At 41.1% G+C, this 26,821-nt stretch overlaps 2 protein-coding genes across 4 annotated transcripts in view; one reads left to right on the forward strand and one right to left on the reverse strand.

The window, feature by feature from the left end:
- Positions 1-20,105, forward strand: part of ADCYAP1 (adenylate cyclase activating polypeptide 1) — a 44,604-nt gene extending 24,499 nt beyond the window's left edge. For all 3 annotated transcript variants that reach the window (XM_081801545.1, XM_081801546.1, XM_081801547.1), the window contains 2 exons: positions 18,782-18,893; positions 19,389-20,105. In XM_081801545.1, coding sequence (XP_081657671.1) covers positions 18,782-18,878 — 97 coding nt within the window. In that variant the 3' untranslated portion in view covers positions 18,879-18,893; positions 19,389-20,105. The remainder of the gene's footprint in view (positions 1-18,781; positions 18,894-19,388) is intronic.
- The window catches only part of YES1 (YES proto-oncogene 1, Src family tyrosine kinase), a 212,791-nt gene that overhangs the window by 145,461 nt on the left and 40,509 nt on the right, over positions 1-26,821 (reverse strand). The window lies entirely within an intron of this gene.

The following is a 26,821-nucleotide window of genomic DNA, read 5'->3' on the forward strand; positions in this document are numbered from 1 at the left end:
TTTTTTTTTAAAGATTTTATTTATTTATTTGATAGAGAGAGAGACAGCGAGAGAGGGAACACAAGCAGGGGGAGTGGGAGAGGGAGAAGCAGGCCTCCCGCTGAGCAGGGAGCCTGATGCGGGGCTCGATCCCAGGACTCTGGGATCATGACCCGAGCCGAAGGCAGACGCTTAACGACTGAGCCACCCAGGCGCCCCCTAACCATGCTTTTAAAGTAGGTGCTTAAGCCAATTAACACTAGCCTGTCTTAGGTTGGTTTCTCAGAAGCAGACCTTAAGAAGAGGATTTTTGTGAAAGCCATTTACTTAGTAGGATTCCCTGATAGGGGGTTGGGAAGTGTGATTTGAAAGGGGTAGAGGGTGTAGTATGAAGCAAAGTTCTACAAAGGAGAGCACTCATTCAAGTTATCTCCATCGGGCTGTAGAGAAGCACGGTTTTATCCTTTTATCCTCTGCACCTGTCAGTCATGCATGGGATAGGGCTGTCCCCAGGGGGTATAAATTTGGGTTCGGACAGCTGGAGGGCAGACCACCAGAAGGAGTGCCCTAGGAGCCAGTGAGCGTGAATGATGAAGGGATTCGAGGACATGGAAGTGGGTCATTGACAGCATTTGCTGCATCAGCTTAAAGAGGACACAGGAGAGAAAGGAGCTGGGTCAGCGTGGACAGAGGAAGTAGACATTTTCATCCAGCTGAGCTGATAGTCCGTGGCTTTAGTTCCATAATCCCTAGAAGTCACCATTTCCCATTGTCATTACAGGCAACATCTGGGAGGACTTTCAGTTGTGGGTGGGAGGGGAAATAATGCCAATAATAATATAATTGAGAAAACTCGTATTTATGTTATGTGCCAGGTTCAGCTACATGCTTTACACATATTTCTACATTTGGTGAGGCCCACAGAATTTTAAGTTGCTTGTCCCAGGTCATACAATTAGGTTGTAGCAGAGCTGGGTCTCAAATGGTGGACTGAGAGCGAGTTCATATTCTCAGTCACTGTGCAGAGCTGTTCCCTAGCCCATCAGGCTCTGCATTTGCTTTGCAAGGGAGAGGGCTCCAGAGGGCAGAATTTTTCATAAGGATGAGGTCATAATTCTTTCTTAGGGCATCATTTCCTTAACAACACTTATCACAACTTATAATCATACATATATATTATATACAATCATGTATGTGTAATCATATATATTGACTATGGTTTGAGTACCTCAGTGTGCAAGCTACTTGGGAGTAAGGACCAAGCTTTTGGTTCACTGATGATTAGTGTGTTGTGAGTCAGTGAGGGGGCTGCTCAGCATTTCCCCCACTTCCTGCATTGCAGCAGAACATAGGACGGGCTCCTCTTTTTACTTACGTGAATTTGAAGGTTAGACTTTCCTTGATGGCTCTGTGAATCTGGACAAGTTTTTTTTTTTTTTTTAACTTCTTTGAGCATTGGTTTCCCTGGTGAAAAGTGGGGATAATTGCACCTATTTCAAAAAGATGTTGAGGTGGCTATACCCAATAATTGTACAGAGGGTCTGGTATACAGTAGGATTCAGAAATATTGAATGGGATCAGGTGCAAAGCACAATGCTGTGAGGGTGGCTGGGAGAGGGGCTTTGTTATTTCCCCTTCGAGTTATAACCAGGGATTCAGACTCTACAAAGGGCTCTTGGCTTTGTTTCCAACAAGCCTTGACTGTGGCCATTCCTAACATAGGCTGCGCACGTGTCTGAGTCCATGCAGAACCACAGGCCTGTGTGTCTTGGCTCTGTTGAGAGTTGAAAGAGGGCTTTCTGTGAGCCCCCACTGCTGCCTTCCATCAGGTAGAAGAATTGGATCGAATGGGTTGTTCCTTAGCCACATAGCTTAGATCCTACAAAGAATCAGGTTCCTGAAGGCACTATTAGACACTTAATATGTGAAGGAGAATAGAATATGCTGCCCCCAAATATGCCACTTTGGCATATTGATTATTTTGAATTAAACTTACTTAAGAAACAGCTGATGCTATAGAATTTTTGAATCACTATAGAATTTTATACACCTGGGACTAATATAACATTGTATGTCAACTATACTTCAATAAAAAAAATAGGGAAGGAAACAGCTGGTGCAAGAAGGACCCTCCTTTGTTCCCCTAAAAGCAGGAAATAAATCTCCCATGTGAAATATACCCTCCTGGTACAGGGAGGGCATCCTTATCAGCAGAGATGGGGAATTCAGGGCTGAGAAGCCTGTATAAACAAACCTTGTTACTTCTTCACTAATCTGCTACCCCAAGCCCCAACTCCTTTGTCTTGTCAGTTCTTCACAAATTTATTGTTTCCTTGTTTAAATGGTATAAAAGCTGCCTGCTTTGGTCACTTCTTTGAGTCTCATATTTTTATGGGCTCCCATTAGTATGAAATTAGATTTGTTTTTCTCCTATTACTCTGTCTTATGTCTTTACTTATTAGACCAGCCAAAGAACCTAGAAGGGAAGAAGGGAAAAGTTTTCCGTCCCTACATCCGCTTAGGAGCCAGTAATACTGGAAGCTTGTGTTATCAACAAGAAAGTATTTCTCAAGGAGGTTGAAACGTATCTGTTTCCCTACCCTTCCCGTCCATTCAGAGCAGATTCCTGTTGTCATGGTAACAGAAACAAGAGCAAGTAAGAGTTTTTGAGTGCCCTAGACGCTTTTGTACCAAAGGGTGAGGTTGAACTGAAATGTGGATTTAAAATGAAATATCATTTTCATCTCTCTCTCTCTAAAGAGGGCAGATGTCATGATTGTGCCTCAATCTAGTCCCCAAAAGTAAGCATATTCAGTCAGTGCATTTGAAGAAAGAAAAGAGAGAAAGGGAGATGGAAAGAAAAGATGCTCTTCTCTTGTCCCCTTGCTCCCTCCCAAACTATTTCATCTGGTGACATGCCTCTGGGAACATTTTGCCTCTCTGTTTGGGCTCATGGACTGTATCCCAAACACATATCAGTTTTGAGGAAATTTATGGCTCACCCCTAATCCCATCTCTATATTTCAAAAACACATAGGTTAGATTCTGTTTTTTTTTTTTAATTGATTTAACTAAACAAACAAGAATGAATTTGGTGTGGAGTTTAATGAAGAAGGGTGAATTTTACTTATTATTCTGTCTGATCCAAAGTGTGCTCCCTACCCTGGAGACTCTCACTCAGTTTGGATGCCCTCTTCCTTGGCGGCAGCACTGAGGCTCATGTCTGTACACCCTCTCAGTTCTGTGCGGCAGAGATGGCAGACCCTCAGAGCACACCTCAGGCACGAGGGTGTACTGTACGTGCCCCACACTCCGACTTACCTGACTCCCTTTGGAATCTCCATGACTCAGTTCCACTTCTGTCATCTCATCCCGGGGCATTGCCTGCCTGATTCCATGGTACCCTTGCACTCCAGAGTGTGTGTTGAAGGCATCAGTCACCCAAAGTAATCTCCATGCTCAATGCCGTGAGCAATTATAACTAGAAATCTGAGCTGGAGGCCTGAGTTCTGGGTGGGACTGTGCAAAGGCGACAGGGAGGGGGCCAAAGGAAGAGAGGATGCAGAGATAGGGAGGGGATTGTGATGCTGATGCTGGAGGCAGTGGAATAAGGGGCAGAGAGCTGGTGTTCAGCAGGGTTTTGTGCCCAGGGGGCATCAGGATGTTGTCCTTTCTGGCTGTGGAAACTCAGTCAAGTTACTGAACTTCTCTATACTTTAGTTTCACCATTTGTAAAATAAAATAACACCTACCTTAGAGTTTTGAGGATCGAATAAAATAATATATGCAAATTACTTCTTGCTATACTTTGGGAGGCTCAATGCTTGATAAACTTTATTATTATTTGTAAATACTATTACCATTAAAGATGAACTTTGTTGATCTTCAGAGGCTGTCTCAAGAGAACTTATTCGTTTGAACCAAGCACCTCTGTTGGTAAATTTGAGAACAAGAAATCTCAAAGGTTTAAATGGCAGGATCTCATTTGTAATACTTCATCAAGCATATTCAGTACATTTGGATACTTGAATGCAAGAAAAGAATTTAAAGAAAGCACTCTTAACATTTGCAAAGCTGGGGGCACCACAAACCATATGTCTAAATTCTGAGAAGTTATACATCAACTACCAAATTGTGTCTGTTTTTATTTTCCTTCTTGACACATACACTTCCTTTCTTTTTTAAAGATCTAATTGGCTTTATTAAGTGATTCATGAATCAGGCAGCATCCATCTAGCAAGTAAAGAGATGCTTCACACATATACTTTCACGGTGACCTGGAGGGCTGTTTTTGCTTTTGCTTTTTAAATACGGCTTTAAAATAGCATTGATTAGTTACAAAATTAGTATGTGTGTGATAAAAATAGTGGTTAGGCACTTATTCATTGTGCTTCAAGCTTTACAGGCACTATCTCATTTAGTCTTTTTTTAAAAAAAATGTTTATTTATTTAACTGTTTTCTACACCCAACGTGGAGCTCAAACTCATGACCCTGAGATCAAGAGTCACATGCTCTCTGGACTGAGCCAGCCAGGTGCCCCTCTCATTTAGTTTTATGACAATTTGGTGAGGAATATCCTACTATTTGTCTACTTTACAGCCATAAAAACTGAGGCAAAACAAATATAAAACACGTAGGAAAAAAATCACCCATAATTCCACACTCAAAGCATGTTTTTCCAGTAATTTTGAATTTAGAATTGTTGGCCTCCTTAGTGGTCTGTGACACAGGGAGGGCAAGCTCTGGTCCTTCGCCTGAGGCCAGTCCCCGCTCTCCTCATCCTTGCCTCAATCCTGCATGCACTTGTGTGGGCACACCTCTCTGATAGGTACCCCCCTGAGGCTGAGGGGGAGCACTCTAGGTGTGGTCCAGCCTCTAGAGGAGGGACTCTGGAAAGTGGTGTTTGCACAGGTTCTGGAAGTAGCTTGTGTTGTTTGACCCGGGAACTCTGGGGTCTTGGATACTCTGAGTGTGGTCTAGGAGTGGGGGTGTCGGCTCTGGGTGTGCATGTACCTTTGGCTCTGCAGATGCCCTCATTGGCAGGGGTGGGGGAGGTGCAGCTGGACAAGGGCTAGAAAGGGGATCCATGACAAAGCCCTTCTTGCTTGGGTCCAAGGGAGGTACTTCCTTACTGCTACTGAGAAATCTGGTAGCTTAAGCATTTAAACATTTCTGCACACCACTCTTCCCTGCAACTTTTCTGGGCACGGAAGACAGTAGAGTGAGCAGTGGGCAGAGAGTGGCGAGACCAGCTACCGAGAACTAAGTGTAAAGCGCCGGCGCGGTGGGGTCCAAGGAAGCCCACAGGACCCGCAGGGGTCCGCTCTCCTGGGCTGCAGCGCGCAGATGACGTCATCCCCGACGACTCCACTCGGGAAGTAAAAACCGCCTCCCGACTCTAGCTCCAGTCCCCTGGTCGTTGCTCCTGGAGTGGTGACGACTGTTTGGGGGAAGGCTAGGGTTAAAAGGACAAAGCACATTCTAGGGGACATAATAACTAAAACTGGAAAATAATTTATCTTGTTAGGAAAAGAACAGTGCCTACTTATGTCAAAAAAAGATTTCTGCACAGTTTAGGAAGCTAATTAAAGCATATTAATAGTCTGTATTTAACAAATGAGTCTAGTAATGCATTACTATAATTATATTCTGGTAGCAAATTACCTTTGTAGTATCACTATCTCAGTGCTTGCTTATAGTTTAATAAAACACATTTAGAATCAATACCATATGTTGCTGAATTAATTAAAAACACCATTTGTATTTTGCTGAGTAAAATATGAGTCACTGATTTCAACAGTTCATTCCCTCATGCAATAAATATTTATTGAGTGCCTACTCAATAGATACTTGCCAGGTACTGTACTAGGCACACTAGGTACCATTAATAATTAAATAATTTGGATTTGCATCTTTTAAACAGTCGATACAAAGAAGTAAACTGGAGATTCAGGCTCAGAGAGGGAAAAGTCTAGTTTTCCAGAGAGGATGGGGTAAGTATCTGGTTAGAAAATATTTCTCCAGGGGCACCTGAGTGGCTCAGTCAGTTAAACGTCTGCCTTTGGCTCAGGTCATGATCCCAGGGTACTGGGATCGAGCCTCGCATCGGGCTCCCTGCTCAGTGGGGAGCCTGCTTCTCCCTCTCCCTCTGCCTGCTGCTCTGCCTACTTGTGCTCGCTCTCTCTGTGTCAAATAAATAAATAAAATCTTTAAAAAAAATATTTCTCCATTCATAATAGCCTCTTATTTTCCAACACCAGTAGTTGATTTCCACTTGCTTAAAAAAAAAAATGTGAATTTTGGAATTTAGAAACATTCCTCTTAAAATTTGCTGTAATTTCCAAATCCTGCTTATTACTTATCTTATGTCCCTCTGGAGTCATGTTCTAATCATTGACCTGACTCTCCTATTTGCTTCATGACTCTACTGTGTGATGTTGGGGTCCAAGGGAGGATATTTGATGGCTGGGTCAAAGGCATTTAGATGCTGAATGCCAGTATCTCTCTGCAGGCATGCAAGAACTGAGATATGGCAGTAATTCCAAGAGTGAATTTCAATGCTTGACACCTAGTAGATGCTTAATAAAAACTGGCTGGGTGTTGTAATCCCACACTGTGCCAAAGATTTCATCATCAAGGTTTAGACCCCTATTAACAGTGGTACCAGGTCACCTGCGTTTTGATGATCATAAATGTAGTTCCTGCTTTGTTTATCTTTGTGTTTATATATGTGTATATAAAACAATGGAAGTGGAAAGCAAAAAGCCGTCTTAAAAAGAATGGGTATGTGGAGCTAAGAAGACTGAATAACAGATTCCTTTAGAGATCACGGCCATATATTTTAGCTAGTCAGAATTCTTTCGCCGTTTATTTAAACATCAGCTTCCTGACAGCATTTCAGTATGATATTTGAAATATTATCTGTGTAACTATATGCCTGTAAGTTATTCGAATCTTGTCAATCTAGAAATAGGGAAAAATGCATTAGTGATCAGACCACTTAGGGATTAAGGAGCATGACTAACGGCCATCATCCTTAAATCATCTTCTAAATGCCGTGGGAGTGAAACAGTGAAGCTCCTTGCATCATGGACAAAAGCTTCCTTCTTCAAGAAGTGATAATAACGTCCCCCTTTTCCCCACAGTACTGGAATTTTTTAATTTCGTTGGGTACACAGGCTGGAATCATATTTCATCTGGTAGGAATTTATGTGGATAAATAAGCTTTACTTTAAAAAAGTGACTGCCTTGGAAAACTGATCTTAGAATGAATGCTGCTAGTCCTATTGCTTTCCTTCTATCACCTCACTGAAGTGAGCCACCCTGAGAGTTTGGTGGGAGGAAGAGAAGACTATTGGTCTTCTTGGTGAAAGGGGAACAGGTTGGGAAGGTCCTGAATGCAGGCTTCTGGAAGGATTTTTCATTTTGTCTCAACCTGAATTATCTAAAAATGTTTAAATCCACTTAAGACATTTCCCCCCTGGTACAGGAAGCATATGAATTAAATAGAAGAATGTTATATATTGTCTGAAGTGATCAGACAACTGAGTGTGTGCATCTTTTTCTGACAGTAGGTTGCAGCGGTTTTGTTTTATTCATTCATTCATTCATTCATTTTCTAGCTTTATTGAGATATAATTGACATATAACCTTGTGTACATTTAAGGTGTACAACATGATTACTTGATACCTGTATATACGTATATACAGTAGTCCCCCGTCCGCTGCAGTTTCGGTTTTGCTTTCCGTGGTTTCAGTTATCCACCGTCCTTCTGACGAATCGTCAGAAGGTGAATAGTAACCTAATTCTACATTGCAGTGCCTACGTCATACACCTGAGTTCGTCTCATCCTGTAGGGTGAGTATGGTACAGTAAGATACTTTTGTATATTGTTGTAATTGTTCCATTTTATTATTAGTTATTGTTGTTAATCTCTTACTGTGCTTAATTTACAAATCAAACTTTATCATAGGTATGTATGTGTAGGAAGAAACATAGTATATATGGGGTTGGGTACTATCCGTGGTTTCAGGCATCTCCCGGGAGTCTTGGAACATATTCCAGTGGATATTGGGGGACCCCTGTTTTGTGAAATGATTACCACAATAGGGCCAGTTGACATTTTCATCACCTCACCTAATCACCATTTGTGTGTGTGTGTGTGTGTGTGTGAGAACATTTAAGATCTCTCTTAGCAACTTCAAATATATAATACAGTATTTTAACTATAATTACCATGCTGTTCATTAGATTCCCAGAACTCTAAGAACTTACTGTCTTATAACTGGAAGTTTATACCCTTTGAGCACCATCTCCCCATTTTCCCTTGTTTCCAGCCCCAGGCAACCTCTGTTTCTGTGACTTTGGCTTCTTTATGAGATTATGCAGTATTTGTCTTTCTCTGTGTGGCTTATTTAATGGCTCAGCATAATACCCTCAAGGTCCATCCCTGTTGATGCAAATGGCAGGATTTCTTTCTTATGGCTGAATAATATTCCATTGTATTTATATACTACATCTTTATTCATCTGCCAATGGGTACTTAGGTTGTTTTTATGTCTTGGCTATTGTGAATAACTCTGCAATGCACATGGGAATGCAGATATCTTTTCAATACCCTGTTTTCATTTGCATTGGATATGTATACAGAAGTGAGATTGCTGGATCATATAGTAATTCTATTTTAAATTTTTGAGGATCCTCCATATTGTTTTTTGTAGTGGCCATACCACTTTACATTTCCACTTACAGTGCACAAGGGTTCCTTTTACTCCACGTCCTCGCCAACAATTGTTACCTTTTGTCTTTTTGATAATAGCCATCCTAACAGGTGTGAGGTGATATCTCATTGTGGTTTTGATTTGCATTTCCCTGATGATTAGTGATGTCGAGCATCTTTTCATGTGTCTGTTGGCCATCTGTATGTCTTCTATAGAAAAATGTCTATTTAGGTCCTCTGCCCATTTTAAATCAGTTTTTTTTTTGCCCCTGTTGGATTATATGAGTTCCTTATATATTTTGGAAATTAACCCCTTATCAGGAAGATGGTTTGCAAATATTTTCTCCCATTCTTTTTCATTTTGCTGACTATTTTTTTCTTTGCAATTTAAATGGGTTTCCTGGAATGAATAAGGTCAGGGTTTACGAGTCTTGCATGTGTGTTTAAGGCAGTGGCTAATGTAGTCTCGTACAGTTGAAGAGGATCTTTCAGACACTGAGAGCTTTTTTAAATCTTCTAGAGGGAATGGTTCATAAGAAAAGATTTTATTTTCAAGCATACATTGTGTGATGAGCCAAGATGGGACAAGTGCCTCTATTTACCTCCTTTTATTTTTTTATTTTTATTTTTTTTAAAAACATTTTTTTTAAAGATTTTATTTATTTATTTGAGAGAGAATGAGATAGAGAGAGAGCATGAGAGGGGGGAGGGTCAGAGGGAGAAGCAGACTCCCTTCTGAGCAGGGAGCCCGATGCGGGACTCGATCCCAGGACCCTGGGATCATGACCTGAGCCGAAGGCAGTCGCTTAACCAACTGAGCCACCCAGGCGCCCCTATTTACCTCCTTTTAAATGAGTAACTTCCAGGAACTGCTGCAAATATTTAACCTTTGACTGGGTTTTGACTTTGGGAAAGTATTTTCTAGCTTTCCCAAACTCTTCTTGAGTGTGAAACCTCAGGACTAAAGATTTTTTATAAACCCCAAATTGCTGTGGTTTTCAGCAAGACATAATGGAAAGAGCATTACAGACCTAGGCAGACAGACCTGGACTCCATTGCTTACTGCTGCATGAGTTTAGGCAAGTGTCTTACACTTTCTGAGCCTCAGCTTCCTCATCTGTAAATGTGGATGGTAATAGATATCTCACAGCCTTGTTATAAGAATAGTGATGAGGTAGATGTAGTCAATTGCACATTCATATCCTCTGCTAAGTTCATATGTTGATATTCTAACCAATGTGTTGGTATTAGGAGGTGAGGCCTTTGGGAGATAGCTCATTCATAAGGGTGGAGCCCTCTTGAGTGGATTAGTGTCCTAATAAAAGAGACCCCAGGGAATTTTCGTGTCCTCTTCTGCCTTGTGAGGTCACAACAAGAAGTTGGCAGTCTGTGACCTGGTGGGAGAAGGCTCACAAGAACCCAATCATACTAGCACCCTGATCTTGGACTTCTGTAGTAAAGTGAGTAGCATATAGTAAGTGCTCAACAGGTGTTCACCTACTCCTCTTCCTTTTCCCAGGCTGATGCTGCACAAAATAAAAGGGAGAGTTTTCCATTACTTCATGAATTTGAGAACTGCACCATGGGTTGGAACCACTATGCATTTTTTTTTAAACAACTTTTTAATCGAGCATAGCATACGTACAGAAAAGTGCACAAATCGTTAAGTGTACCATTCAGTGAATTGTCACCAAGTATTCATACTCATTTAGACAGTATCAAGGTGGAGAAATTACCAGCTCCCCAGAGGACTTTCCATTGCTATCTTCTTGCAAAGGTAGCACTCCCTGCCTTCTAACAAAATATTTTGTCTGTTTTTAAAAATATAAGTAGAATTATACAAAATATGCTCATCTGTCATTTCCTTCAAGTGGTGTTGTAATTGTGTTTAATCTATGATGTTACATGTAAATAGTTTGTTCTGAATCACTGAATTTTCAAGTCAGGATCATGGGGATTCTTTCATCTACCTTACTCATTCATCAGAAAAGCGAAGTGAGGACCAGAGATGTTAAATGATTTGCCCAAATTTACAAAACTGGTTAATAACAGAGATGCAGTTAGATCCCAAGTCTCCCAATAAAGTGTCTGTAGCAGTAGCCTACACAATCAAATCCACAGCCCCCCCCCCAAAAAAAAGAGGTACAGGAAAACCAACCTTAGCATGCGTGGATATGTCTGAATCCTAGACTTGGTGATTCTACCATCATCTTTGGATATGATCTGATGAGAATGTCTAGACTGATCTTTGTTTGCCTGGCTGTTCTCACGGCACGAAACAAGTGGACATTTTAGAGTATCAGAGCCAGGAATAAACAGTCAGAAATATCTATACCTAAACTTTCCTGTATTGATGAGACATTATCCTAATTTCAGTAGTTTCTAGAGGAGATTCTATAATTTCTAGGACTTTTTATAGTCATGAATTGAATCTGCCCATCTAATTCTGAGTCCTCAGTGTACATTTTAAGGTTAATTTACTTTTATTTAAGCTTAAAAGTTCATTGGTGTTATTTTATAATAGCATATATTTGCATATTTATAATACTATACATTACATAGTCCACACATGTCAGTATTATTCAGAATGCTCCTAATTGGATGAATTCCTCTGGAGACCCACTGTTCTTAATGCAGCTCCCCAAACCTGCTACAGTGCCTGCAATTCTATAATTAAGAGTTGTCCCATTAGGTTCAAGTAGTATTTGAAGTTCTCTGTTAAAATGCATATGCATTGGCTGTGAGTGACATGCTTTGTGTCATCAGTTGTCATCAGTATACTTTGCTGCTATAATTCAGAGACAGGACAAATCCGTTTGAATGGGATGGAAAAGGGAGGGGAATATTTGGTTGGCAGCTGCAGTGGAGTGGAAGTAGGACAGTTTTTCCCAGCAGAAAAAAATTAACTGCATCTCATATAACACAAAATCCTGTTCAAAAAGTTTCCCTTCTTTAATCATTGTCATCCCTTAACAGAGGAAAGGGTTAAGAGCTTTGTGGAGGTGGTGAGGATGGAGTGGGGAGTGAGGATGGGAAGAAAAACCAGGAGGACCTTAATTCCTTATAATTCTTAGTAGTTAAGAGCGCATTCTCTGGAGTTTGAATGTTGGCTTCTATTTGCTCAATGTGACCTTCGTAGGCAGTTTAATGCTTTGTGCCTCAGTTTCTTCACTTATAAGATGGGGATGATCGTAGTATCCCCATAGGATTGTTATGAAGATTAAATATTATTTTGTATAAAGTGCTTAAGATTGTGCACTAAATAATAATATTATGATTATTACAACTTCTATAACTACTTCACTTCTCCCATCAAATAGTAGCTTCTCTGTAATGCTTATATCCCTTTATGCTCCAAAATTATACTTTTTACATAAAGAAATTCCACTTAAATAAAAGTACCTTAAAAAAGATAGTGGCGGAGGAAGGAAATAGCTCCAGCTGGGCTCTCAATATATGATTTGACTTGCTTTATTACGTACTAACACAAATAGGGTGTCAGTTCTGTTTTATCTTCAGGTCTATTAGGCTAGAAATATTTCTTTTACCAGAATAATAAAATGAAATTTTACTATAATGAAATGGTAGGGAAGCCCTTAGAGCTCCTTCCAGTGAGATTTTTGTTGGTGTCAGCTTTTCTTCATCTGTGTATTTTATCCAAGAAGCACTTGGTAGCTGTGTGCCCTTGGGCAAGGTCCTTAATCCCCCTGAATCAGTTTCCCCACTTACAAAATGGCAGTGGCAATATTTACCTTGAGGGGTTCTTATTGGGAATAAGTGGAATGATTTAAGCAAAGCATTTATCCCAGTTCCAGGCACATCCAGCACATTCTTAATGAATGGATGACATTTTCCTTTATGCATAGATGATGAGAGTGTTATTGTAATAATTAGTCTTTTCAGTTCCTGGGATTTGGGTAGTTTGTTTGGTAACTTTGTGTTACTTTCAAGTCTATTACTGCACAAACCTAACCTAAACTCCCTTACCAAGTATTCACTGAGCTTAAACTACAAGCATAGGCTTGCTTCAACAAGGATTTTACTGATGATGTTGTACGTATAAATATGTGGATGTCTTTAAAAGTTACACAGTTACATCTGTGGACATATGTAAACATATATTCTAGGTTTGAGGGCAGTTCTAATATTTACATATTCTTCCCCATTGTCTAACCCTGAAGCTTCTCTAATTTTAAGCCAAAACCCATTTTACTGGGACACCTGGGTGGCTCAGATGGTTAAGCGTCTGTCTTCAGCTCAGGTCATGATCCCAGGGTCCTGGGATCGAGCCCCACGTCGGGCTCCCTGCTGAGTGGGGAGCCTGCTTCTCCCTCTCCCTCTGCCTGCTGCTTCCCCTGCTTGTACACTCTCTGTCTCTGTCCAAAAAAAAAATCTTTAAAAAAACCCCCATTTTATCATATATGAATTGTTGCCTTATCAAATGACACCTATATGCTCCACTCAGGTAATTAGCTCGACTGTGCTGGGTACATCTTGGACTTCTGTAGATTTTGTTGGGAACAAGAAGCTACTGAGATAGCTATCCAGACTGTGGAAATGACCCCCGAAGAAATAGCAAGTAAAATATGTATACACATACACACACCCACACACATACACACACACACACACACCCCAGCACTAAAGAATTATATAACTATTTAGAGGAAAGAGCACTGGGGATACTCCAGCCCATCTGGAATTCACTTTATGGCTCTGGATAGTTCTAATGGTAGTCCTGGGGTTTAGTTCCCCACCTGTAATTCAGGGATAAGGATAGAGTTGTTGACAGGATAAATTGGCAAAATAAGGGGAGTACTTTATGAACCCAGAGGGAAAAATTTGTACATCTCTGAGTCAGTTTAAAAAAATTACTAGAAAAAGTATTGGAGAATTTGGACTTTTAGGATGCATTTTAGGAATTATCAAATAAACAGTAGGCTTGATAAAACTAGAAACATTTGTTACTTTAGACAGTAAGTGGCAAATCACATACTGCCTTGCTCTGCTTCCCAAGTGCTGATGGTTTCAGCAAAATTGTTAACACTGGGCCCAGTTCATGGGCTCCTGCTGTACCACTGTGCAGTCCCTAAGAAGGAAAGAGAGAAAGCCCCTTCAGTTAATAAGGCTAATAAGGCGGGGACATCACCTTTAGTCAACCGCTTCCACAAACATGCAGGGGAGTGATTTTGTCTTCCTTCTGTGATTTTGTCTTCCTTCCACCTACCCACTTTGGGCCTCTGCCTGGCTCCTTTGCTTCCAACAGGGGTAAAAGGGATATTTTCAGAGCTGGGAAATCAGAGGCCTTTTCTATTTCCTATATCAACACCCCTGCATGCTTGTAATCCTGAGCTATAACCCACAGCATCCAGTTTTGTCTGCTTCTGAGATTGGCCCTGTATTGGTTTACTACTGCTGCATAACAAATCACTCCAAGCTTAATGGCTTAAAACAACACACATAATCTCAGTTTCTGTGGGTTAGGCATCTAGGCACTGCTTAGCTGGCCCCCTGCTGAGGACTTCATAAGGCTGTAATCAAGCTGTTGTATGGGCTATGTTTTTATCTGGAGGCTCTGAGTCCTCTTCTAGGCTCACTGGTTGTTAGCAGAATTCGGTTTCCTGTGGTTGCAGAGCTGAGGGCTCCTAGAGACTGCCATCTTCTCTGCCACATGGTCCTCTCCACAACATGACAGTTTACTTCTTCAAGGCCAGTTGGAGGTGTCTGTTGCTGCTTTGATTCCCTCTGATTTTTAAGAAAGGGTCACCTGATTAGGTCAGGCCCACCTGAGATAATCTCTTAAATTTAAAGGAAGCTGTTAGGGAATTTAATAACATCTATAAAATCCCTTCATAAAAACACTTAGAAGGTGTATACCAGGGGGCAGGATCCTTGAGGCCACCTTAGAATTCTGTATACTATAAGCCCCTTGTTGAAAACTGCCTTGTCCATAATGACCCCTTTCTCTGAGAACTGTTTTGTCATCAACAGCCATCCTTGGTCTCTGATGATTGGATCCCAGATGGATCATAGTGAGACCTGCCCTTTGAGGCGGTAGGGGAAAGTTACAGTTCTTCACTTTTCCCCCATCATTCCTGTTTCTCCTTATATGTTTCCATACTTTTATTTAAAAGCATTTGACTCTCTTTGCATGTGAGCACCAATGTGGTTAATTTCATAGTTTGAAAAGATGGACGAATCCTTTTAGGGTTGTTTTGTACTTAAAAGAAGCAGTTTACTACCAAGTGGTGCCCCAGTAACACAGAGCATTAACATCCTCTGTCCAATGGACTGCAATCCTAGAAGTAGGTTATATACATCAGGAAAATCTAGTGTACTCTTGGAAGCAGCCCAAAGTGCTTTAAAGAAAGAGCTGAAGCGTATGTTGTGGCCTCTCTCAATTTTTCTTCAAGGTCCAGGTGACTGGCGCAATTTCTAGTCTAGTGGCTAGGAGTATTGGCTCTGGAGTCAGCCAACGTGTTTTGGCCCTGACTTCCCTACTTACTTGCTTATCCTAGGGCAAGTTTCCTTAATTTTCTGCCTCTGTTTCATGCCTATTGATTGGGGGTAATAATACTATCCTCACTAGATTATTTAATTAAATGAGATAACATACATAGAATTTAATTAACACCAGATAAGTGGTGGCCATATCTATTGGTTCATTGAGAAAGAGCTTTTCATTTTATAATGGGCTATCAGGAGTTGGAAGTTTTCTATGTTATTGCCAGTGTCAAATCAGAATGACTTTTTGTTTGTGAAGTTAATCTTGATAGGAGCTTTTATCTAAGGTATCACAGCCATGTGGCTGAATCAGTAACATACTTGTCTCATGTCAAAGTCATCTCTTTTCAGAGGAACAAAATTGTTGGTTCTTGAAAATGAGCCTGGGGTTCCTTTTATCCTTACACCTAGCTTTGGGATCCTTTTCAAAGAATATTGAGAATTCCTATTCCATGTTGTCAGGCAGAATTCCCAGGTATAAGAGAAGACTAGTTTTCATTCCTCCAAAAGGGGAAGGGTTGGATCCCCTACCGATGCCTGGATAAGTCACTGTTGTCCTGGAGGTTGTTTGAACTTGCCTATAGTCTACACCTTAGGTAAGGGAGCCCAAATAATTAATCATTCCCCGTTAATCAATATGATGGTTTTTCATTTGCTTTTTTGTTGAAAACTTCAAATGATCTTTGTGTGCTTGATCCTGTCTTAAGATATTTCTTAAGAGTGAAGGAAAGGTAACAATAGAAAAAAAAGTCTGTTCATCACCCACGTAATGAACCTCAGGGGATACCAAAGGGACTTGATATAATGCCTGTTCCTAGGCACATAAGTGATAGGGGTCACCATGTTAGTATTAGCCCCACTCATCTGGAGAAAAATGATCTTCTGGTAAAACCATGCACAAGGGGCAGGGCGCACCTGAGTCCTTGCTTTGGGTTCTGGGGAAGAATCAATAGCCCTCTCTGCCACTCAGACGGAGTTTATTAGGAGACTTGTCCATGAGAGATAATATCTGTGTTGGGGTCACCAAGACCTACAGGCTCAATGTTTCACCAGGAAGATGTGCAGGACTCGGTGTAGTAGCACTTATGGTGATGATTTATTGCAGTGAGAGGATTCAAAGCCAAATCAGCAAAGAGAAAAGGCTAATGGGGCAACTAGTCCTGGGGAAGCCAGGTGCAATCTCCAAGGGTTCTCTGAAGCAGAGTCACACGGGATGTGTTTTAATTCCCCTGGTAATGAGTTATGACAGTGCATGTGAAAAATGCCAACTCTGGAAGCTCATTAGAGATTCAGCACCCAGGGTTTTTACTGGGTCATGTAGGCAGCCTCTGCTTGTCACATACCAAAATTCTAGACTCCAGAGAGAAAGCAGGTGTTCAGCATAAACCATTTTGTTTGTGGAAACAATTTAGGCATAATAAGCCACTCTTAGTTCTGAGGGTGGTGGGAACCTTCCTGAAGTCCAAGTTCCTGGACATCAGCCAAGGGCCAACCTTGCAAGCAGGTCTTGCAAAGGTTGGCAGTCAGGCTCACTGTGCTAACTCTTTCCCGCACTGTATTCCGTAGGCTGCCACCTCTGGACAACCATTTTCTGTAGTGTAAAACGGTAGTTCCATGCATTGTTCTCCCCATAGAATTCATGGACTCTGTCTTGTACTCATGCATATTAGAAAGTTGACTTCTTTTCTCTCTTAGTGATATCTCCAACAGATATAATTTGTGGCCTGTTTGTTCAGACAAGTAGACTACTCATTTGCACAGAGCCTGAGTCCTGGGTAGAATGTTATATAATGGCTGGTGGAGCTGGTCTCAGTAATTCAGTAGTAAAGAGGAATCTCATGTGAATTATCATCAAAGGGATTGTTCTTATTCCACAGGAATATGGAGATGATTTAGTAGTGATTAGTTTAAAAGAAATAATCTTTAATGGGCAAAACATTTTTCATTTTAGACCAGTGCCAATAGAACATTTTAGCTGTGATGGGCATGTTCACATTTTGTGCTGTCCAATATGGTAGCCACTGACCACACATGGCCATTGGTGATTTGAAATATGACTAGTGTGACTGAAAAACTGAATTTTTAACTTTTTGAATTTAATTAATTTTAAATAGCCGTATGTGTCTGGCTAGTGGCTACTGTATTGGACAGTAGAGTTCTAGATTGTCAATTTTGTGATTAAATGGATGAATGATCTGTTGATGTAACAGATAAGAGGTGATCATGAAGATGATGGTCTTTCTCCAAAAAAATTCCCATATTTCCCCAAATCCTGCCTTTCCCCGCTGGGCTTAAATTCTTCTCCCCATGGTCCAGCCCTTTGTTCGGCAGCCTCAACATTCAAAGCAAGGATATTGTCCTCAAGTGTTTTCATGGCTTGAATAGCAATAATAGAATATCAGTAATCAATAAGAGGGACAGAGGTTTCTCACAGCATATCATGCTTCAATATTACAGGCTGGGTGGGGGCATTAGGAACTTTCAATTATAGATAGTCTGGTAAAACAAATTCCTTGTTATAGAGAAAACTTTAGAATAGCATTTGTTCTAATAGTAAGTGTGTGCCATAAAAATCGTATGTTATTATAAATGTTGTATTCTAGCTTCCCTGGGAAGCAGACTCAGATTTGTGTTCAAATGGTTTAAAAAAAAAACGGGATTGGGCAAAGGGGTAGGGTGAACTGGGATGCAGTTGCAGCTGATCCCATGGTGCACTCTGAAGTGGGATAGCTTTTCAAAGTTGTCCCAGATTGAGGCAGAAGGACCTGGCCTTTGCATCATAGCCAGTCACTGGATGCTGGCTGCAGCCCCTGATCTGGCCAAAGGCAATGCCCATAGAGGGACAAAGCCGTGAGCTTGCAGCAGACCACGCTCCCAGCTGCCCCAGAAATGAGCACAACAGCTGTATCACAGCATCTCTGGAATGGACTTAGTTTTCATTTGGAAGGGAAACCTGCCTGCTTTCCTTATGCTTTAAGGCTTTTGTAGGAGGCTGAACGATGTCATGGATCAAAAGCAGAGCTTGGGAATCAGTGCAAGTCCTGCACTCTGTGACCTCGGTCAAGTTACTTAGTTGCCTTAAGTCTCAATTTCTTCAACTAGAAATTGAGGATGATGCTACCCATTTGTAAGGATTGCTGTGGGAATGGAAAAGCACTCAAAATACGGTCACTGTTGTTATGATTCTAGAAATTTTATAAGACACAACTTTTGGGAGTAAGCATTTCCCACGGGGAGCACAGTGGAGTTGAGTGACAGTTTTTGGTAACAGAGGATGAAAAGGAGCTGTGCTTTAATATTCAATGCTGAGGTCCTCATGAACCTGCCTTCTGCTTCTCCTAGCTTTCCCCTCTGCTCTGGCAGAAGGGCCCAGAATTGGGATAAGCTAAGTTGAAAAATCCAACAATAGGAACAAGGCCACTACTGTTTCTGGATCCCGATGGGAGAAAGGCTACTTGGCGAGTTCTCAGTCTTTCGCTCGGGAGGAAACACAACCAGGACATTATATGAGGCTTGCTTGTGTATGTTGAGGTTAACAATGTACCCTTAGAGATTTCTTGAAATGCTTTCTCTGCAGGTACACTCCCCACTCAGTTCTAACTAATCGTGATGGCATGCGGCGTGGACCTAACCCTTTACCACTTTCAAGCTCTCCACAAGGATTAACTAATTAATTCATTTCATAAAAGGTGAGTCTTGGTGATCCAGCTCTCCATTCTCGGTGAGTTTGTTGTAGAGCCAGGGACACACTTTATTAACTGTGTTAACATACTTTTTCAAGCTGGAGTTCCAGATGTAGGAAGAAATAGCTGCAAAATCCAGCCCACATCAAGAGACCCCCAGTTGGAGGCTTCCTGCCTTTGCCTTTGTGACCTTCCTTTGATGACCTCTGCATCTGCTGTTCCCTACCCCCCACCCCAAGAGAGGGTATTGTGGTGCAAAGCAGAGCATCCCAGACTTGGATTTCACAAACTTGTAGATTTTAAAAAGAAAAATTTGTTTTCTAAGTGAGGACATAAAAAAAAGCCCCTACTATCTTTTGTCACCAACATTTCATAAAAAGGAAAATTTTAGCAGAACAAAATAAGGAAAGTAGTCTTGGGTTAAAGGACTGCTTTTAAAGTTGAGTACATTCAACTTAATGGAACTCTGCACTCTGTGTTTTTTCTTTTTGTCTCTAATAGGTGCAAACCTCTTCGTGGACTGGGCCTGGCTCCAGGGCTGGGAGTCAATCATCAGTGGATGTACACACCCTAGTTGTCCTCAGAGCCACTGAGCCCCAGGAGGGCAGTGGGCAGAGCTGTTTTTTTTAAATCACTATACACAGTACACATTGTCTTATATAAGACAATGCTTAGCACATTTTAGGGACTCTGTATATTTGTTGAATAAAGTAATGAATATGATTATCTAGTTGTGACCTTGGCCAAGTCACAGCATTGCTGAGGCTCAGATCTGTACAACTACATCTGTGTAATCCCATCTGTATGATTTGTACAACTGGAAAGTCGCACTGGATGCCTGCCAATCCTCTTCCATTTAACAAACAAAAACCAAAAGCTAAGACTGAAAAGGAATAGTAGAGTGCTTTCTGTTGCTTTCCCTCTTTAAAGCATAATTCAACTTTTTGGGCCACAATGACTTTTTCAGAGGTTTGTTGTAATGTTTTTCTCCTGAATGAAGGTGTTGATTCTTTACAGGTGAATCCTGCTTTATAAGGGACCCCAGGTGAGGAAGGGACCCCCGCACACTAAGTTTTTAATTTAAAAACGAAGTGTTGGAGGATGGGGAACCTTGCTATAGTTTTTATCTAAAGGCCTAGATAATAACTTTAAACCACTGTTCTCTGTTTTTTCTTTTCCTAGAGAGCATTTTTTTAAAAATAAAAAATATTAAACACATTTTGTTATTATTATTGTTATTTTAAAGTGTCCCATGGTCACTGTGTATAACTGAGTTTAGAGGTCTGATAAATCTTTGATGAATAATACAACAGTCACCCTAGCTTATACATATTTCAAAGCCAGTAAATCCCAAGAGTGGCAGCAGGCAGAGGGTTGAATACACATTATGTCTCTCCTTCCACATTCCTACCCAAACCACTTTCTTTAGGGAAAAGCTTTTTGTCATGAGCAGCCAGAGATGAGGGATGAAGGAGAGATGGATTTTCATTAAGAATAGGGGCTTTGTATGAAATTTCTTCGTCTGTCTGAACATCTGATAGGAACAAGCCTTTGAAATGATCTCAGATTGGATTGTATATGCATTTTGATTTTGAATGATGCTGAGTTATGCAAACAGTTCCCTGAGTATGGCAAATGTTTAACTGAAAAAAGAATTCTTAAGACAACACATTAATATGGATTATCTGCTTCTTAAAACAATAACCATAGTCTGCACCCTGTGTGTTTCTTTGGGAATATGGAGGATTCATTTTTCAATTAGGCTATTTCATATCAATTTAAAGGTTTTTTTTTTCCCCAATTAAAATTTTATTGCATTGTTTCTAGTTCAAACATGGCTGATACTATTATTTGGTACAAGAAAAGTTAAACCGTATCACTAGATATGATCTCTTCAGCCTGTTGTTTCAAGTGGAGGTGATGTTTATTGAGACACTGATGAGTTGAGTGTATTTACAAAATGTGATATGTCACTTACAGTGCTATTTCTTTAAAATCGCGTCAGGCTTTCTGCCTGCTAAGAATGCTCAGGCTGTCCTCCTCAGGCTGTATTACCCTACTCCCAAGAGTAGTCTGGCTCTACCCTCTGTTGTCCTCACTTTGCTTGGTGCTAAACTACTCTTGGACATATTTTTCCAGAGTTGGGATGAGAACCCAAACTCTACTGATGTCCCATTATACCCTGGTCTGTGGGGGTGTTTGTGAATGGGAAGAGGTTGGGAAATCACACTGGTTTTCCTTTTCTCTCTGTTCAGTTCACCTCCCCCACTCACACCCTTCCCTCTGTTCTCTGAGGTTTATAAGATGGTTTGTGGAAGCAAATATGAAGACTGGGGTGTTTCCTGTTGTTGGAGGGGTGTTGTGGGTAACAGAGGAGCTCTGATTCCTTTCCCAAAGTTGGCCACACTGTTTGCTAGCTGTGTGGGTTCAAATGAATTACTTAGCTATTCTTAGGCTCAGTTTTATAATCTGTAAAATGGGGATAATCATATGTCATAAGATGAAGATTAGGTGAGATACTGTATATAAAGCATTTACTGTAGTGCTGGGCACATAGTTTCTTTATCACTTGTCTGTTTATTTCTATAATCTGGTATCTGAATTAAAAACAGAATCACCTGTGTTTTCACTGCTCTAAGAATATCCTTTTCTCACACATTAAAGCTAACTTTCAGCCTGCAGAGTGTGATTAACTGGATCTGAGGACCAGTGGGTCCACAGGCTGGAATGAAGAGAGCCTAGCACGAAGATGGAGTTTTAAAAATGTCCTCAGAGCACCTGGTTGGCTGAGTTGGTGGATTATGTGACTCTGGATCTCCATGTTGTGAGTTTGAGCTCCACATTAGGTGTAGAGATTACTTAAAAAGAAAATCTTTAAAAAAAAAAGTCCTTGTCTAGGTCACCCTAATTTCATTTAGAGATTGCTTAAGCAATCTGGGGCTTGGAGAAATCTCTTCTTTATGAAAGATTTCCATATTTGACCCACCCTAAAGTGGCAGGAATGTACCACGTTGTTTTTTTCCTTGCTGCTGTGAAGTGGAACACAGTGTTGAGCGGGAAGAGACCAAGAAAATAAGAGCTAGAAAATGCTATTCTCAGGCGCCTGGGTGGCTCAGTTGGTTAAGCGACTGCCTTCGGCTCAGGTCATGATCCTGGAGTCCCGGGATCGAGTCCCGCATCGGGCTCCCTGCTCGGCAGGGAGTCTGCTTCGTCCTCTGACCCTATCCCCTCTCATGTGTTCTCTCTCTCTCATTCTCTCTCTCAAATAAATAAATAAATAAATAAATAAAAAAGAAAATGCTATTCTCATCAGTGTATAGGCAGTTAGGTTTCTGGCATCCCAGCCCTGCCACCCCATTGCCTGCTCCTCACCTTCCTTCACCCTGTGTTCTTGCTGAGCCACAGAGAAAGTCCTGAAAGGGCTAATGCGTGTAGGTAAGAGAAATAACTGTAAAAAAAAAAAAACAAAACCCCGAAAAACAAATCTAGCTCAAAGTCAAATATTAAGGCTGTGAAATAATTAATTGAAAGCTCTTTGGAATTCCTTTTAATGTTTTATGAAAAGAGATTGAAAGGCAAAATTTTCTTCACACATGACCACTTGGATATAGTATTTGTGTTTATTTTTGAACCCTCGCTGGCTATTATTATGCAGAACAAAATATCATAGTGTTAACCATATATCCCCAAATCTACACCTACTGTTTGGGTGGCTCCAGTTGGAAATGGAGCCTAGGCTTCTCTTAATCGTTCAGGAAGATACGGTGTTTTTAGTCACCAGGAATTTTAATAGGCTGGGTGGCTTAATGAGGGAAAATAGCTATTTGGTCTTCATGGTGTGCTGGGTGTTATCTTCTAGATGAAGTTATTTAGACAACCGTGTATTTTTTTCATGTAATGAACAACAATAACTACCAGTTTCAATGGCAAATATAATAATAGCTAATAGAGCTTACTTTGTGCCAGGCCTGTGCTAAGTGCTATATAATCCATTTATAATAATTCATTATAATATTGAATTTAATTTTTCCACTAACTACTTTTGTCCCCATTTCACAGAAGAGGACCCTTAGGCTTGGAGAGGCTAAGTAATTGACCCATTAAGATGCAGCCAGCAAAGGACAAAGATTTGAGCCTCAGCAGTCTGGTGTCAAGTCTGTGTTCTCTAACTGCTACTTAAGTTTCTAGGTGTTTGATGTAAGCTGAGTCTTTAATTAATTTTTCCTAAATTTGTTTGAATAACTTTTAGACCTGTAGCTAAATTTGACTGCATATTCCCTGATATTTTTCCAGTGTGCACCCCTCCCAGACTGAAAAGTTATTGTTATGGGTGGAAGGATGGGTCAATAGGGCACACCTCAGAGATACCTAACATTTGCTTCCAGACCCACCTCAGTAAAGTTAATATTGCAATAAAGTGAATCAAATGAATTTTTTGGTTTCCCAGTTGCAATATTGTGATTTATAAGAAATACATATTTAGTCATTCAGATGACCAAATTTTTCATGTGTATTTGGTCTTTGTCCAGGGTCCCTGGCTTATAGCTTCTAAAATCCCTTGAATTTCCTGTGATAAAGGTGTCTTTTGTTATGTTAACGAGGTAATTTGGGAACTGCCTTCAGGTAGCTAAGGATGGGGCTGGTTGCCTGGAGAACCAACCAGGTGCTTAGAGGGGTGGGACTGAAATTTCCTGAACTTCTAAAAGGGGAGAGGGGCCGAGGTTGAATTAGCCAAGGTCAATGAGTTAGTCAATCAGGCCTGGGTTTGGAGAGCTTCTGGGTTGGTGAACACGTGGGGATGTTGGGAGAGTGTCGTGTCTGGAGAGGGCCTGGAAACTCTGCGCCCCTTCCCACACGCCTTCCCTGTGCATCTCTTCCATCTGGCTGTTCCTGAGTTACATCCTCTTATAATAAACTGGTGATGCAGTAAGTAAAATGTTTCTCTGAGTTCTGTGAGCTGCTCTAGTATGTTAATCGAACCTGAGGAGGAGGTCCAGAGAACCTCTGCCAGTGGGTCAGTAGTTCAAGTAACAATCGGACCAGCATCTGATGTCTGAAACCTAAGGAAGGGGTTATTGGCACCTCCAATCTGTAGCCAGTTAGTCAGAAGCACAGGCAACAAATGGCCTGGGGCTTGTGACTGGCACCTGAAGTGAGAGGGTGGGGGACAGTCTTCTAGGACTGAACCCTTAACCCGTGTAATCTGATGCTATCTCTGGATAGATAGTTAGCTTTGGGTTGAATTCTCGGACACCCTGCTGGTGTCCAAGAATTCCCTGGTGTCATGTGTTGGGGGGACCCCACAACCCTGGCCCCCAAGTTGGAATTGAGTCCAGGAACCCTAGAAGACAAGTGCATATAAAAGTTATGTTTATGTTATATTGTAGTCTATTAAGTGTATACTAGTTTTATATATAAAAAACAATGTATATATCTTAATTTAAAAATATTTGATTGCTAAAATATGCTAACTATCAGCTGAGCTTTCAGCAAGTCATAATTTTTTTGCTGGTGGAGGGTTCTTGCCGCCATGTTGATAGTGACTGACTGGTCAGGGTGGTGGTTGCTGTGGGTTGGGGTGGCTGTGGCAAGTTCTTAAAATGAGACAACAATGAAGTTTGCTGCACTAACTGAGTCTTCCTTTCATGAATGATTTCTCTGTAGCATGTGATGCTGTTTGATAGCACTTTACCAACGAAACTTCTTTCAGAATTGGTCAATCCATTCAAACCCTGCCACTGCTTTCCCAACTACGTTTTGGGAATATTCTAAATCACTTTACTGTCATTTTAACAATCTTTACAGCATCTTCACCAGGAGTAAATTCCATCTCAGGAATCCACTCTCTTTGCTCATCCATAAGAAGAAACTCTTCATCTGTGAAAATTCTATCATGAGTTCCCAGCAATTTGGTCACATCCTCAGGCTCCACTTCTAATTCTAGTTCTCTTGCTGTTTCCACCACATCTGCAGTGACTTCCTCCACTAAAGCCTGGAGCCCCTCCAAGTCATCCATAAGTGTTGAAGTCAACTTCTTCCAAACTCCTGTTAATGTTGATATTTTGACCTCTTCTCATGGATCATGAAGTTCTTTTTTTTTGAAGATTTTATTTGTTTGACAGAGAGAGACACAGCGAGAGAGAGAACACAAGCAGAGGGAGTGGGGGAGGGAGAAGCAGGCTTCGAGCCCGATGTGGGGCTTGATCTCAGGACCCTGAGACCATGACCTGAGCTGAAGGCAGAAGCTTAACGACTGAGCCACCCAGGCACCCTGGATCATGAAGTTCTTAATAGTATGTAGAATGGTGAATCCTTTTCAGAAGTTTTCAATTGATTTTGCCTAGATTCATCAGAGGAATCAGCATTTATGGCAGCTATGGCCTTATGAAATGTACTTTTTAAATCATAAGACTTAAAAGTCAAAATTACTCCTGATCCATGGGCAACAGAATGGATGTTGTGTTAGCAGGCATGAAAACCACATTGACCTCATTGTACATCTCCATCAGAGCTCTTGGGTGACCAGGTGCCTTGTCAATGAGCAGTAATATTTTGAAAGGAATCTTTTCTTCTCAGCAGTAGATCTCAACAGTGGCCTTAAAATATCCAGTAAACCATGTTGTCAACAGACTTGCTATTACCCAGGCTTTGTTGTTCCATTTCTACAGCACAGGCAGAGCAGATTTAGCATAATTCTTAAGAGCCCTAGGATTTTCAGAATGGTCAGTGACATTGGCTTCAACTTAAAGTCACCAGCTGTAGTAGCCCCTAACAAGACAACCAGCCTGTCTCTGAAGTTTTGACTCCAGGCATTGACTTCTCTGTTTTAGCTGAAGTCCTAGATGGCATCTTTTTCCAATAGAAGCCTGTTTGGTCTACCTTGAAAATCTGTTGTTCAGTGTAGCCACCTTCAGTAATGACCTTAGCTAGATCTTCTGGATCACTGGCTGCAGCTTTTCCAACAGCACTTGCTCCTTCACCTTGCACTTTGATGTTACAGAGACGGCTTCTTTCCTTAAACCTCATGAACTACCCTCTCCCAGCTTCAGACTTTTCTCTTGCAGCTTCCTCACCTCTCTCAGCCTTCACAGAATTGAAGAGAGTCAGGGTCTTACTCTGGATTAGACTTTGGCTTAAGGGAATGTTGTGGCTGGTTTGATCTTCTATCCAGACCACTCAAACTTTCTTCATATCAGCAATAAGGCTGCTTCACTTTCTTATCTTTCGTGTGTTCACTGAAGTAGAACTTTTATTTTTATTATTTTATTTATTTTTTTAAGATTTTATTTATTTATTTGACAGAGAGAGAGAGACACAGCAAGAGAGGGAATACAAGCAGGGGGAGTGGGAGAGGGAAAAGCAGGCCTCCCGATGAGCAGGGAGCCTGATGCGGGGCTCGATCCCAGGACCCTGGGATCATGACCTGAGCCGAAGGCAGACGCTTAACGACTGAGCCACCCAGGCGCCCCTGACGTAGAACTTTTAATTTCCTTCAAGAACTTTACCTTTGCATTCACAACTTGGCTAACTGTTTAGCACAAAAGGCCTGGCTTTTGGCCTATCAGCTCTCAATATGTCTTCCTCACTAAGCTTAATCATTTCTAGCTTCTGATATTAAGTGATAGATGTGCGACTCTTTCACTTGAGTACTTAGAGGCCATTGTTTTAGTATTGTTGTGTCTCAGGGAATAGCAAAGCCTGGGGAGAGGGAGAGATGGGGCAAGGGCTGGCTGGTGGAGCAGTCAGAGCACATACAACATTTATCGATTAAGTTTGCTGTCTCCTACGGGCCCAGTTTGTGGTGCCCCAAGCAATTGCAATAGTAACATCAAAGATCACTGATCACGATCACCATAACAAATACAATAATAATGAAAGTCTTGAAATATTATGAGAATTACCAAAATGTGACACAGAGACACGAAGTGAGCAAA

The sequence above is a fragment of the Leptonychotes weddellii genome, chromosome 13 (genome assembly GCF_054177405.1).
Source record: "Leptonychotes weddellii isolate Sample4059 chromosome 13, ASM5417740v2, whole genome shotgun sequence".
Lineage (NCBI taxonomy): Eukaryota > Metazoa > Chordata > Mammalia > Carnivora > Phocidae > Leptonychotes > Leptonychotes weddellii.